This window comes from Ptychodera flava, unplaced genomic scaffold (assembly GCF_041260155.1).
Source record: "Ptychodera flava strain L36383 unplaced genomic scaffold, AS_Pfla_20210202 Scaffold_37__1_contigs__length_1687728_pilon, whole genome shotgun sequence".
Lineage (NCBI taxonomy): Eukaryota > Metazoa > Hemichordata > Enteropneusta > Ptychoderidae > Ptychodera > Ptychodera flava.
In genome coordinates, this window is record NW_027248359.1 from 1,195,697 (window position 1) to 1,211,097 (window position 15,401).

A 15,401-nucleotide genomic window follows, 5' to 3' on the forward strand; every position below is an offset into this window, starting at 1 on the left:
CAATATTTTGACATTCTAATTATCGTTTCTAAACTTTATAATTAGCCATTGACGAGTTTTGCAGAGCGTTATTGATCATAATTCCTAACATGGAAAATTGTGCAGGGGATTTAACCCAATCTCTCACTCTTGTTCATCTACATTCATACGTAGGCCTACATACAAAAAACATAATAATATTTACTGTATAAAAAATCTCAAAGTTTTAACATTTTTGGGAAAATCTCTTATATATCCCCATAATTGTCAATGTTAGAGATTTATCATGTAAACTACAATAAGTAAATTAGTGGCGCCGTTTAAAATTTGACCACGTGGAGAACACGAACATATTTTTATATTATTTTTTGGCTAAATATATTATGTTTTATACCTTACTTTTCGTAATCCATTTAACATAAAACTGAACTTGTGTAATTTGATATAAATTTCATGATTTACAAATTAGTTTAAGAGTTATTTTAACGTCACGTCAATGGTCTATTGTATAAATATAGATTCATGCCCTTCATATTTGAACATCGTATATTTTGGTACTAATTTCTTGATAGTACATAATGTGTTATTCAAATGCAAAAACGGGGTACCATAGTCATTAAATGGTATTACTCAACTTTCTTTAGTTTTAACAAACATGAAAGGTAGGGAAAGCAAAGCTCAAACACAATCCTACACTTTTGTCCGTGATGTCCGTGCTTGGCACTTCCCGGACCTGTGCTTGCTTTTGCATGGCTTGTCAGCTGGCGAGTATTTTATTCCTTTCCATGGTGTTTACATAGGCTAAGACCAGTTTAAACGACACTTCTGAGATTGAACATAAACCTCAGAGAGTTTACGTAGTTCAGTATTCACAATAAACAAATTGCACATTCAGTGATATACAATTACAGCAAAGTTATTCCCAAATTTTGAACGTTTTGAACATGTCAGCGTAGCTAAATTTGAGCTGCTTTATAAAGTTTAGAGGCAATAATTAGATCGACTGCGTATCGGATACATGCTTTTAAACTATAGAAAATCCTTTTAAACTTGAGTTAATTCTTAAAGATCATAAGCGATAATTAGATCTGCTCAACACCGTATATATATCCTGGAAATATTTTACTGAAGAATGCCCAGCTAAACCTGAGCTAATTTATAAAGTTTAGAAACGATAATTAAATCGACTAAATATCGGACATATCTAAGAAAAAGTACTTAAAAAGGCTAACTAAACTTCTGCTTATTTATGAAGTTCAGAAACTTTCATTAGAGCAGTTTAGTATTATGCATGTCCATAGTTTTGATAATGAAGAAAGCCAAGCTATCTAACATGTATATATACAAACATAAGCGATAATTAGATCTGCTCAACATCGTATATATCCTGGAAATATTTTACTGAAGAATGCCCAGCTAAACCTGAGCTAATTTATAAAGTTTTAAACGATAATTAAATCGACTAAATATCGGACATATCTAAGAAAAAGTACTTAAGAAGGCTAACTAACTTCTGCTTATGTATGAAGTTTAGAAACTATCATTAGAGCAGTTAAGTATTATGTATATCCATAGTTTTCGTAATGAAGAAAGCCAAGCTATCTGACATATATTTATATATATGGAAACTTTTGCAAATTTATGAAGTTTAGAAACGATAATTAGAGCAGATAAATATCAGATATATCCATAATATTTTGTTAATGAAAAGATTGCAGCTTTCTGACATATCTATACAAGTTTTCTTCAGGAACGCCAATGTAAACTTGATTTATAATGATAAGAAACGATTATTGGATCAGCTAAACTGTTCCTAATTAGCTGTGCTTATCGTGTAAAGCTAGTTTAGCCAAATAGACTTTACATACAGTTTAGCAAACAAAACCTATGAAGGCACTATTCCGCACCTTGCTCCTCAATCAGTTGGTTGTATAATTCAGTAGAATGCATTTCTTTTTTCTTTACAGAGGGTAGAACGCACATCATGATTTAGTTTTCAAAAAATTGCTCTACCAAAAAACACCAAATTAGATTGTCGGATAAGAACTGTTTAGATCAAATCTTACAAAGCAAACTTGAAAGAAATTACTTTGATATGCGATGTTGATAATATTTTGAGATAATCCGTGACTATGATTTTCGCTGACTACTTTCATAAAGGCGTGTTTGATAAAAAATATATGTTTCAGGAAATTTGCCATAATTTGGTACCCCTCCAAATATGATCCCAATGGCTACTAAATCATATTATCTTCTCCTTTGAATGTTCATGTTCATTTCATATTTTTCACATACGTCTGTTACAAACAAAACAGATTTCATATAAGCATTATATTGCCTTCTGTATTATGTGTAGCGAAAAATGATAGAATGTAAGATAAGCCGTAATTTTCGATTTAATCTTTAGGGGTATTGGGTAAGTCTTGGTCCTATTTCATGAAAACTGTAAAGGATATTGCATATCACAATATGTCATCTTAAAGAAGAATAAATCGGTTTACTAATGAAACCCCATAAACCAGGTTATGTAGAATAGGCTAGGCAGATGACTTAAACGAAGATTGGTTTAACAAAAATATTAGTGAGTCTCAAAATCGTGATTTTACAACACCCTTCTAAACATGACTTATTTTTTTCTGTTAAAAGTCTATTTCATATTTGTGACGTGTCCCAGTAGTAAATAAAAGAGTTTTCATACAAGGCATGGCCTTTTATTATATGTCTAGGTGAAAGGGTTGTAGAATTTGAGATAAACAGGGACAGTAATTTGCAATATAAAGTTTGGGGTATGGGGTAAGTTTTGGTCATATTTTCTGTAAACTATGGAAGATGTTGCATACTACAATAATTTATCTGAAAGAAGAATAAAATTACTTTCCAATGCTACCCTGTAAGCCTTGTTATATTAAAAAATAAGCTCAGCAGATGACTTAAAAGAAGACAGGTTTATCGAAAACGCATTCGAGTACTGTGATTTTGCGCTTCCCTTAAAATATGATCGGTAGAGCCAGACCATCCCAAATTTTTTATGTGAAGTCTGTTTCACATGATTAACATGTCCCTGTAACAAAAAGCAGATATCATACAAGCATTGCCTTTTGTATTATGCCAAGGTAAAACATTGGTAGAATTTGGAGAGTCGCTATAATTTGCATTGCAAACTCTGGGGTATCGGGTACGTTTTGGTCCTATTTAATAAAACAATCTATGGAAGATATTGCATATTACACATGTCATTTTAAAGAGAGAATAAATTCTATTCTTATGATACCCTACAAGTCAGGTTATGTTAAAAAAGCTTAGCAGATGACTTACAAGTACTACCAGAAAAATGCACGTGGGTATACGCAAAATGGTGATTTTGCTGTACTCTTCAAAACACGATTGTAACAGTTATTGCATCCCTTTATTTTTCTGTTAAAAATTAATTTCGCATTCTAGGGATCCCAAGCTTCTATAAATACAGCTTTGTTATCCTAGAGGTGCATGTAGACCCCTCTAGCCTGCTGACATAGTGTCATCTTTTGACAGCTAGGATCTAATACCGTGCAGTTTATGCACAAGAATTGAGTTTTTGTCTGTATTTACCCGTTTAATAAGACAGGCGATGAAGAGAAGTTGAAAAAAGTTGCAAATCACTCTTCCCATTGTTTCTAATTGAAAATATGCAACCAAAATTACTCAACGCATTCTGCACTTAACGTTTACTAGGTGAAAATACCTTGTATGGCGGCCATTTTGAAAATTGCTGCCATGGCAACGCTTCAACAGATTTTCAGTGGCTCGGTATCTGAATTTGTTTAACATATATTAAGACACATCTGAGCCAAGTTTGGTGCTTTTATCACAAAATGCACAATGGATTTGCCATGCCGCACCACTAAAAGTCATATAAACATGATTGACCGTTACTTGGCATTAAATCTCCTGCCGAGTTTTGGTATGATGACCAGCTAGGGCACTGTATCCGAATATACTTATTAATAATCTACTTTGATGACTCGATGCGTAAACAACAAAAATAGTAAGTATATGAAACAATCTGTTTACTTTTAGTTTGCAGGGAAACTTATCAAACCAGGGCTCGACATGTTCGCATTTCCGGGCAATTTTTGTTGTAATGATTTTATTGAAAGTTATTTCAAATCATTATGATAACAGTTTATGCCTGTCGCGTTAAAACACGCATTAGGTCTGGTCCTTTCCGATCTGCTGTACACGTGTTAGCTATTCTCTGAGCGCGATCTTGGTAAATATATCGCCTCCCTACACCCGCGCTGCTTCAATGTGTCATTCATTTCTCACATCTTATGCCGCGATGTGCGAATGGCCTTGCTGCTGACTGTGTTTTTGGGTTTTAAGGCGATTGAGCTTGTGTGTGAGATTCTGTGGACGCGATCACATCAGAATTGTCTGATCAGCACAAATGTCCTTGACTTTTCAGGTCAATTCGTAATGCAAATAAGGAGAACACAGTGGTGGTACGAGGTCAACCAGTGCCGACTATGTGCCTAATATTGAATAGTTTAATCACAGTGACGACAGAAGCGATAATATACCGTGTATATGATTTAGTGGATTGTACGTGTGCCTTATGCATATGCCAAAAAAAAAATGCGTCCACTCCAACTTCTGAAATGTTTACGAATGACAGATTAACTTCGCGCAAGAATAAATTGATTCCATTACTTTCTCAGACAGTCCAGCAGGTCGACCCATACATACTTTGCCACCGTGAGTTTATACGGCAATGGAGGGAAGGCAAGCTATATGAAGAACAGCCACTTTGCTATTGCAAGTATTCCCCTGCACTCCCTTCAATTCTGTCAGCGCTTAAATACAGGTCAGTCGACAATGGAACCGTGAGCCGCCCCGGGCCGAGAAGTAAACAGTGGCGATTAAACAGTGGCACTCTTATTATAAAGACTAGCTTTCACTATCTAATCTAACGTTGCAACATTGACATAGCTTTTACATCTGAAACCGATCACAATACAAGTGCACAATAATATAAGTGCAAACACATGGAGGTAAAAAAATTGGCGAAACTAGCCGTATACATCGCTTTAGTACGTGAAATGGAACGTTTACTTAAGAGAGAGAGAAAAAAACGTATTTTAAGATTTACATTTAAGACTTTAATATTTAATATTCTAAGACTGTCTACCGTAATAAAATACAAACAGTTGATCAGGATAATTCAGTCAACGAAAGGTATTTCTGCAGAATTACTTTGTCATTGTATTATAATTATTATTGTTGTAATAATTAAGATGAGCTATCGACAATTACTCATGAGTGACGTACTCTGTTAAGATAGGAAATTGATTTCTCTTTGTCTTTTAGTCAAATAATGTTATTGTAACTGCAGCTCCGTTTCCCTGAATGGTATGGCCCCACAATGCACTGCTCGGTTACACGTCATTCAGTAGGCTTCTGAAAGTGTTTTTGTTCATACAAAGTTCTCTTAGGCGTGACCACTCTACCAACCAGAGCTGCAGCGGAACACGTTCGACTTGCTCACAGTCAGTTGGATTTTCACTGTTGGAATTTTGTGCGCTGTCATTGCAAGTAGGTCACTCTCGTAATCGTTGCCACTTGGTTGTACAGATGTCCAATAATAAGACACAGTCGTTCCATTTCACTATTGAAAGGACGGCGTAGGAGTTCAATGTTGGGACGCAGTCACCGCATGGGTTGGGCTCAGACGCAAATATTCATGAAAGTTCAGGTTGAAGCTACAGTGAATGCACATACCTTTCGTTGAAAGTCTGTCTAATCACGTGGTATTCTGTGTGCCAGTTTATATTTTGTAGTTTGAACTGCTACATGATTTGATACGTATCCATCTATGAATGTACATAATGTATGTATGTATGTATGTATGTATGTATGTATGTATGTATGTATGTGTGTGTGTATGTATGTATGTATGTATGTATGTATGTATGTATGTATGTATGTATGTATGTATGTATGTATGTATGTATGTACGAAGGTTATTACACATGCACGTGAGTGAAGCTCGGGCAAAATTTTCTAAGCACCATACTGTTGATAACTTACATTTCACTTCGATGCAAAAACTTTTATTCATTATATTTACAGGATAAATTGAAAATAGACACATTAGACCTGTACTCTTATTCAGGAATTGGTATAAGACTATGGACGCAGGGACAGGTCAGTAATTAGCCCTTACTTATTCTTTAGTATAGTTTCCAACAATATTTTTATCTTCTATATATTGCAAACGATATTACACAATGGCCTATAAGATGGTCTAAACAGATTATTTTCGGAAAAGCTATTTTGCTAACCGTTGAGCAAGTCGATGGAAACTCACCGTGACATATTTGACATTGTTGGCATCGTTAGGGCGAGATCACAGCATCCATCTCAAGCCTAAGGGACCTTTCAAATGCAGTCTACACATCATGCATGATTTGATACGTGAAAGACATATGCAGCTACTTTGTCCAGTCGTCAAGTTCATGGCATCTTGGCGGGCCTATAGTTCAGCCTTGTGGCCATCACAAAGTGAAAATTATGTGTCGCTATTAACTGATGACTACATTTGGATTTGTTAATCTACAGATTCGATACAAGTGATTTCATAGCTGACGATATGTCTTGCTCCCTTCAGTGACTTAATACGTTAGAACTCGGTCACCTGGAACATATTCTCCGAAGTTTCCAGAGGAATGTGTTTGTCAAGGCAAACACGAATATCCACTTTACTGTCCACAGCAAGGGTCGCCCGTGTTCCCTTGTTGTCGCTTTAATTTCTATTCAGGACGAGGTGGGGGGGGGAGGACGTTCCATTTGACATAAGAAACAACCAAGCCTGCCTAACCTACTTTCTAGGGTCAGGTTGTACAGGATCCGCATATTTTGGGACCACTGAGGGTATTGGTATCAAGCATAGCGGAATATTTACATATGTATCCGACAGTGTCTGTTTATTGTGTGGGTGTTACGTTATAGGTATTTTTTTACGTTACTGGTACGCGAACAGCAATTTACGCTCAGGTTCTCAATGGGATAATGTAGCCGAACGTACAAAAGGGTCGTCGACTTAAATAACGGCCACTGAGCATCCAATGACACCATGGCGGGGTTATTCCCAGTCATCAATTGTTGCGAACCGGCGTATAGACGTTGACCAGATCACCCGAGGTAACGCGGCAGTGTAATGCGCGTTTCAACGGAGCCCAACATTATGGAACGGGAGCCCAAATAGAATGACCCCGAGTCTTACGCATCGCAAGTCGTTGAGAGTATGTCCTCTTTCCATTTATCACAAGTCTTATTATCGCACAATATATACTCGAAATTTCCAAGCTTTGTATTCTCCACACCCATCACGGATTTATAGATACAATAATCGTTCTGCACTATGCATTTGACTTCTTTTGACCATTCTCCTAGAATTGTTTTTTATTGAGTTAATCATCGCACTATGGAGCAGCAAGTAAACCGACAAGCCAAGAACAGAGTTTCAAAACAGCTATGAATATCGAGACACTACACTTATCTCTGGTAACGTGCATGCAGTGACAGGACGGCGCAGATAATTTAGTAGATGATGAATACAAAACCTGTTATTATCACAGTGTGAAATCACCCATCCTAACACGTCGCGGTTTCTTCCTATCCACATCAGTGATGCCGACACCCCCGCCTTCAATAAAGTCCAATCGGAGTTATCATATTGTGGTCTATTAATTTAAAACGCACTGCACGCAAAACTCGGTGCGTTTACACATCGAGATTGATAGAACTAAACGTAGCAACAGCAACGAAACACAGTGGTAGAACTATTTTTACTTTTCCCATTACCGATATGGATTGCCGTGACATCACTGATTAACATGACTCATAAGTAGGAGGGAATCGGATCTGGGTCATTGTATCAAATGTCCCTACAACCGAATTCTCCTTCTCATAACTGACAGCAATCGATATATTGGAGACATGTTATTATCAACTTATTAAATGTAATATTTATTGTCATTCTGCAGTGATAATTAGATGTGTCCAATTTTACTTCAACACCATGTCGTAATTTATAAATGAAAGACGCACTTTTTGGGGGAGGGGATTATTTTTTCAAGATTGTCACTTGAGATACCTACGTTTGAACCATGGACAAAAAGTTGTGTCAGCTCAGAAACATAACTTCAACGATGATTTTCCAGTAGCCATCACTATCCACAATCACTTTGCTGTATGCCATCGTCGTGGCTCTGTAGCGAGGACCAGAAAGACCTTCATTTATTTCTTGTCCAAAGTTTGAAATTGCAAGTATGTGTCCTTGTGAGTGACCACGCTTAGACTGCTTACGTAACTAGTCTGCTCATTGTAGATGTCTACGCTTGTAAAGTATCCCTGGAAGAAATTCAAGACGACATATGATTCAAGTGTCGAACACACTTAAGACATGTGCGTTGCTTTTAAAAAGTGGGATGGAGGGGAGGGGTGTACGTCATATTTCCATTATCGTTACCCGTAACTTAGGTTGTGGAAACTATAATATTATATTCGTAATTCTCATTCGTCTTTCACATAATTTCCTGTGAAACCCTTGCCGTTAAAAAGAACGTCACCGTTTAACCTTGAACATTTCAACTGACATAAAATCGTTTTTATCGTCGTATTTTTAACTCCTCCCGACTTTTGTTTAGGTGGTTTAAAAATTCATGTCAAATTTAACGAGTTTCTTTAACACGCGGATTGTTTCAATAACTCGTGATCTCTTGCCGAGTAAAACAGTAGCAAACCGTGTTAATAGCCAAGTGTGTTAAATCGGGCAGGGACCCTCCATCAAAGCGAGGGGTACTATGCTACTCCGAATTGACCAATCTGTGACGACAAAACGATGACACATTGTTCACCAGAGCACTGGAAATGCCTTGTTAAAAACGTTGACCTCATTAAATTCCTGGATCAACCCTATTACATTCTTGGATACCGAACGATAGACTGTCTGGCGAACATCTGTGTGCAAAGTGGCCGTGCGGCCAAGGATCTACTGCAGCCCCACTGGGTGCATAACCATAGCAATGTAGTTGACATGCTTGACGTCAAGCCCGGAATAATCAGACTTGTACAGACACTTGTCCGTAATGTTATTTTCATTCCTTCATCTAACAATTATAGAAGTAAACGTTGTTGTCAGAATTAATAAACATAATAGTCTTTTTAACCAACATCACTAAACCTTGCCAGTATTTAGGGCTGACCTATCTGAATAACTATTTGGCAAGTACAGCATTTTTTCAAAAATAAACTTTTTCGCGAATGCTCTTTGGTGTATTTTTACCTTCAAGTTTTCATAAAGGATATCCAGTCTAGAAAGTAATACTTTGCACAACATAAACCTTTGATTTCCATCAATATCTGATTAGGAAAAGAAGATTGATTCTAAAACTTTTCAATATGTTTTACATTTCATCAACTTTCGTGGATTTTTTAGTTGCGATATATTTACAATGAGAGAACGGGAGCAGTATAATTCATACCGCAAAAGTTATGATTTCTCGCAGATTCCTCGATCCAAGCGCGAAAGCGAGAGGCATTTTGGCATGAACGGTTTGTAACATGTGAGGGCACCAAACGAGTCTGTAACTACCCGAACGCGGATGAATTTGGCGTATTGGAAGTCAACGAGTTCATAGGTGCACTGCCACCGTTTGAAGGCAAAGTTGTGTGTGATCTAGCAGCAGGTATCGGGTAAGGACAGTCATAGTATACAAAGCATACAACTACACAAGGTCACTGTGTACGCAGATCGTCGTCACACGTATTATTCACAATTTTCGAACATTTAGGCTGCAATCAAACGGTGACAGTGGGGGAGGGCGGCTGGAGTAATTCGGGGGATTCGAAGAGTTTAGGGGTAGTTTGAGGGACTTGAAAGTTTTGCTCTTCGTATAAGTAGCATCTAGGGTATATTTCTTGTACTTTTTATAATTGATTTTTCTTCGGTAGTTCACCACGCTGTGTTTTTCACTAAGTGTAACCGGAAATTCACAATTTGCATACTCTCTCATGATTGTCATTTTGGGTGCTCTTCAGGGGGTTTCATTGACCAATCCGGATTTCTATAACAAGGTAGTGTCGAAAATCTGCGAGCAGGACTGTGCAATGCATATTTATTTTTCAGCTCTATGAATGTTTTGGGGACTTGAAAAAAAATTAATCATATAAAGGGAGAATTTGAAATGATGTGGTAGATATTAAGGGGTGGAAGTCTGAAATACAGACGAGTCCAATCGCGATTCCTCAAGCTCCCCCCAATTATTGTGAACGCAGCCTCATCGTCACAAACACATCATACAATTGCACCTTTAAAAACAATATAACACACCATGGATGCATATAGGAGCTAGATATTACAAGACGTTCTCTAAGAGTATCAAAGTGCTAAATATAGACACACACACAAAAAAAACCAGAGAAACACACGCATAAAATGATATCATTACTTTGCCCTGTCATATCTACTAACAATATTCGCTAAATTCGGAATAATTTGCAATCTAAAGGCGATTTACAGTTGACCTAGCGAAGAAAGCTAAACACGTGACAGCCGTAGAATTAATCGAAGGCTTTTCTCAAGCCAACGAAGAAGCCAATGGTGCAATGGGAAACATCACTTTCATCACAGCGGATGTCACTAAGATTACTTTCCAGCCAAACCAGTAAGTAAACCATAAGCTGCTAGTTCACATGGTGACATGCGTCGAGCTACGCGGTAATTTTTGTAGATATTGGGGACGACATATCGCTCACCCTCGTGTTTTAGCCATCATCCAGTCACCCTTGGAGTAGTGTGGTCATCTCTTTGCGATGGCAGCTCTCAAGTTCTCCCCAAATTCTTATTGTTGGTAATGTATAGGTGTCGAGGTGTTTGCTAGGTTTCTTTGATATCTAATTGCATTCTTACCCAGAACTTCCACAGTCTACCAAATAAAGATACTCTTACTCCCTCCCTCCCTCACTCTATCTCTGTCTGTCTGTCTGTGTCTCGATAGACAGATAGAATAATACATGGACAGATAGATTAATAGATAAATGGTTATACAGATAAATAGATTGATATTATATATATACGTTATATATGTTACTGATTTTATATGTTAATTATATATATATATATATATATATATATATATATATATATATATATATATATATATATATATATATATATATATATACCAACGTTTTATATTCTTTCAGGTTCGATTTAATTTTCTCTAATTGCCTGCTGCAGTACATGGACGACACTGAACTGCCAAGAGTTGTAGAGAATATTCTACGATGGGTGAACGTTGATGGTCATTTTTTCTTTCGTGAAGTATCACATTGTACGTACAGACTTTATACTTCTCATCAGTAGTGTACTTCCGAGGCACTATTCCCATTAAATAAGCTTATGGTTTGTAGCTCTTAATTCCACTGTGGCTCGCAGAATAAGGCATTTCAATGTTTCGATTCTGTGTGGCTGCAGAGGAAAGTGCGGTAACGAGATAGCTATGATCACCTGATGGAGGGGACGATCTCTTTGGTCGGTGATGAAAGCCAGGACTTCGATATTTTAAAGCTATATGCAATGTCGATTGATTTTAATAGATACACAATTAATAAGATATATTGCACAGCACGCTTTAGGTACTAAATTAGACTAAATGGTTCTATTATTTTTCAGCCAATCAGTGAACAATATGCACTGAGCTCACCCTGATGTCAATTTTCCTCCGGTACCTAACTTGCTATATGTTATAGAACGCTCCTACTCAAAGTAGACACAGCATTAGGGACCGTCTCAGATTGTCGCATAAGTTCAAAAAGAGAAATGCATTGCTTTACGGGGGAGGGGGTTTGACCTACTGTCAGTTGTTGAACTTCAGTTTCGCACTTTTATTTTGTGATTGCAAGTTCTCTTTACCTTGTGTGTAAAAATAAACAAAAACTGCACACTGGTACCAACAAATTTTGCTGTAACTATTTCCAACTTGTTAGTGTCATGCTGACGGTGGTGATAGTACTCAAATTTTATCGATTACTTGACGATGTAATGAGGTCAGGGGAAACATATTCTTCAGTAGCTATAGGAAAATGCCATAAGCTTATTGTACTCTCAGGCAGACATCAACATTTCGCACTTCTGAACTTTCATTTAGGGGGAGGGGGTTTTGATGTAAACGAAGGAATTTCGTTTCTTGAACGTATGCGACAATCTGAGACGGTTCCTTAGTCGACGCTATAAATACTCTTCTATCTTGAAACGTGCATCCATGTATTGTAATAGGGATTTGTCTGTCGCTGTTGTTCATTTCGATAAACACACAAATTGAAAACAACAAGATCCGGCTGATTGTGTTTAAATTCCGTTCTCCATGACTATTTGTAGTTCTTAATTTCTAACACACACATTAAGGGCAAGGTCTTTTCACTTGCAGGTCAAATAGTCCGTTTTGACGGCAAATTTTGCAATGACGTATAATGTTTTTTAAAACGAATACGCTATCTTTTGTTTTTTCTAGTGACTCCGGGACTGCATGATACATTCAAAAACGAAGAACCATGCATTTGCAGATCCACCGATACCTACAATGGGCTTTTCAACAACGTTTCCATACCAGTAGATGGGGCGGAAGACGAGGTTTACAAATTTTCGCTTGTCGCCATGAATCAAGTTCAGTGTGTGAAGGAGGTTTGTTAATTATTAGTTTTAATCTTTAATGAAAAGTGCTTGTTATCGCTATGGTATTGGACATAGCGTGAACTTTTCAGTGCGCTTTAAGCGTTTCAACACCAAACCGTCGAATTATACTACACTGCATGCATCGACCGTACTAGCTAACAAATTAATGTGGTTTTCCAAACGACTATCACGACACGTTCTTATTGCTATTCAGTTTTTGTCGACGTATACACCACCTTTTTCTCAAAAAATTCCGCCTTATACCTATCCTTCAAAATGATTTGATAGGCAAAGCGTATGTTTAGGACTATGCAAACGATCATAACATTTGGTTTCCTGCTAAGTTGGAAACAGTCGCATACGCTGTGTCACCTTTGCTTCTCGGTGCAGTTTTTAACTCATTGTAATTTCTGCACTCACTCTCGGTTACTGTTTTTTTGCTCTGGCCAGATTGCCTGCGTAAGATTTTGTTTCGGAGACGAAGTCGCGAGGGACTGCCGAAAGTCAAATATTGTGCTTACGTTAATTCAAAATGAGCCTCGCGACAGATATTTTGAATTTCAAAGTAAATATGATTCTCGTCTGCTACTTTATGGGGCTCTTTTGATGCTTTTCCACGGAATGTGTTGGCAAGTGTTGAGTAGTTTGGCTGTGATTTTGAAGTATTGTCTAATCCCTATTCGAAATGGAATAATAGTTTAACGTTCCTTACAGAAAGCTTTAGCCAATATTTAAGTATTTTCATCTTCAAGGAACGTGTACTGTGACATGACTATCTTTATTTTCCTCTCATCCCAGGCGTTTTCAGTCGAGAAGGATTTCTACTGGATATATAAAAAGATTCGCTGCCAGAGGAGTGACATGTCAGGTTGAACATCATAGCAGACTACACCCGTTTAATTAATGCGACATTAAACTTGACTCCGGAGATTATCCGCCAGTCGGAGACGAAGGTGCAAGCGAATGTCTACAGTCACAGCTGTTTTGCTTTCGTGAGTGAGAATTGAAAACGTCTTGGTGGAGGCTTTAAATTAAATCTAGCCATTTTTTGTTTTTCTAATGAAACTTCCCCAAATTAACAGGTGTATTGACAGAGCACACATTGGCATGTTCAACATTATTTACGAACATATGGTCACTCAAGAGGCACCGAGTAACATGACCTTCATTCCTTATTGTGAGATACAGAACTAAAACATACTGAGAAATATACTGAGATTCATTGTAAAAACTGCGATCTTAAATTCTATTAAGTGTTCTAGGTAGAGTTGTAGCCATGTAAGTGCCTTATAATTGGTAGTATTATAATTTTTGAAACATTTCTATTTATATTATCTAACTTTATCTCACCACATTTTTTATCAGAGCAACTCGTTTAAGCCTTCAATTCGTAAGTACTCGTACAGATTGCTAAAATGCACTTCTTCGCAAGTTGTCATTATTTTTCTTCATATTAAGGGTGCTTCAATCTTTTACAAATTTAAAGCAATAGGTATTTCTAACTTCTTAGGTAATCTGTGTCCTTCCTACAATAGAAGGTGTTTAAAGTAGAATTCTCCTCGGTGACAGATATTCAGACTCTCAAACTTTTACAGTTCTATTCTAATCTACCCAATCAGAGGGCTCATGTTAGAGCACTCGGTAAAAGAAGAAAAATCACCGTCTCAGTGTTTTAAATCGAAAGTTTTATTTTTCTCCATAGAGATAACACAAGGATTGCGTTCATTTTGAATTTCAAATATCGGTAATGAATCTTGGGTAATTTGTTTCTCTAGTACCAAAAATTGCGCGCTGACACCGATTATCATTCTTGATTTTGAAAGTGAATAGTTGAAAGTATCCCTGAGGAAAATTTGAGCGAAAATTTAAGTCTTTTAATTTCGAGGCACATACTACCTGAACCAACCTTAAGTGGCATGTAGTAACCTATTTCGTATATTGTTGGATACACCAGAGATTGCAATTCTATTGACATTCTTTTTTCTTTATTAAATTATCGCTCTGAAGATATCAGATGCAGAGCAATGTATAGATAACACGATTGGAACTAATTCGGGAGAATTGGATCTTTATATTTTACAAAGTTCTCAAAAGTGTTGGGTGCCCTTTAGCTGAATGTTGCAAAATTACAAAGTACTCGCAAAAAACAAGTGCATTGCCTAAAGAGATCAAAAGCAGATGGGCTTAAAATTGCAGATTAAACTTACTTTAGTTCACAATCTGATTATCCCAAATTAGATTTAATCGTGTTAGATGAATTAAATGTCTCTATAACAGTGACAGTGTGCCCACTGCAACGTTACAAAACTGTGTACTTCTAATAACACTCTTTTGCACTGGTTAACGTTATCTTTAGCCTTTGAAAATGTGCAGTCGATCATCATTATTTTTGCAATTTTTCTCTGAAATAAAGACATCATATTTACGGAATTCAATACTCTAGCTTATTATTGCAGATGCACACGGTTTTATCACTCGTTTATCGTTCACTTTAAACCACTAGTGTTGCGTCGTTTAGTCACGCTTTCATATGACCTTCAAGTTGTGATGACTTAGCTGATTTTGAAACAACTGCCATTCATTTTGTTTTTCATCTGATATAAAAATTCAGCGACGACTTTTGTTAACATAAAGACTCGATAAATGCAGTTTTCTTCCAAATTTATCCGTCCTTTTTTGTTATTTACAAACTCCAAACTGTTGGACT

At 36.9% G+C, this 15,401-nt stretch overlaps 1 protein-coding gene and 1 long non-coding RNA gene across 2 annotated transcripts; both read left to right on the forward strand.

Moving 5' to 3' along the window:
- The first annotated feature begins 5,414 nt into the window (after window positions 1–5,414).
- LOC139127803 (uncharacterized) lies at window positions 5,415–9,709 on the forward strand. The gene is made up of 3 exons (XR_011551133.1): window positions 5,415–5,550; window positions 6,088–6,162; window positions 9,528–9,709. It is a non-coding gene; the product is annotated as an uncharacterized lncRNA (long non-coding RNA).
- An 825-nt stretch (window positions 9,710–10,534) lies between these two features.
- LOC139127804 (uncharacterized) lies at window positions 10,535–14,834 on the forward strand. The gene is made up of 4 exons (XM_070693674.1): window positions 10,535–10,685; window positions 11,227–11,354; window positions 12,534–12,703; window positions 13,493–14,834. Exons 1-4 carry the CDS (start codon window positions 10,627–10,629, stop codon window positions 13,565–13,567), a joined length of 432 nt encoding a protein of 143 aa, XP_070549775.1. The 5' UTR covers window positions 10,535–10,626; the 3' UTR covers window positions 13,568–14,834.
- The last annotated feature ends 567 nt before the right edge of the window (window positions 14,835–15,401 follow it).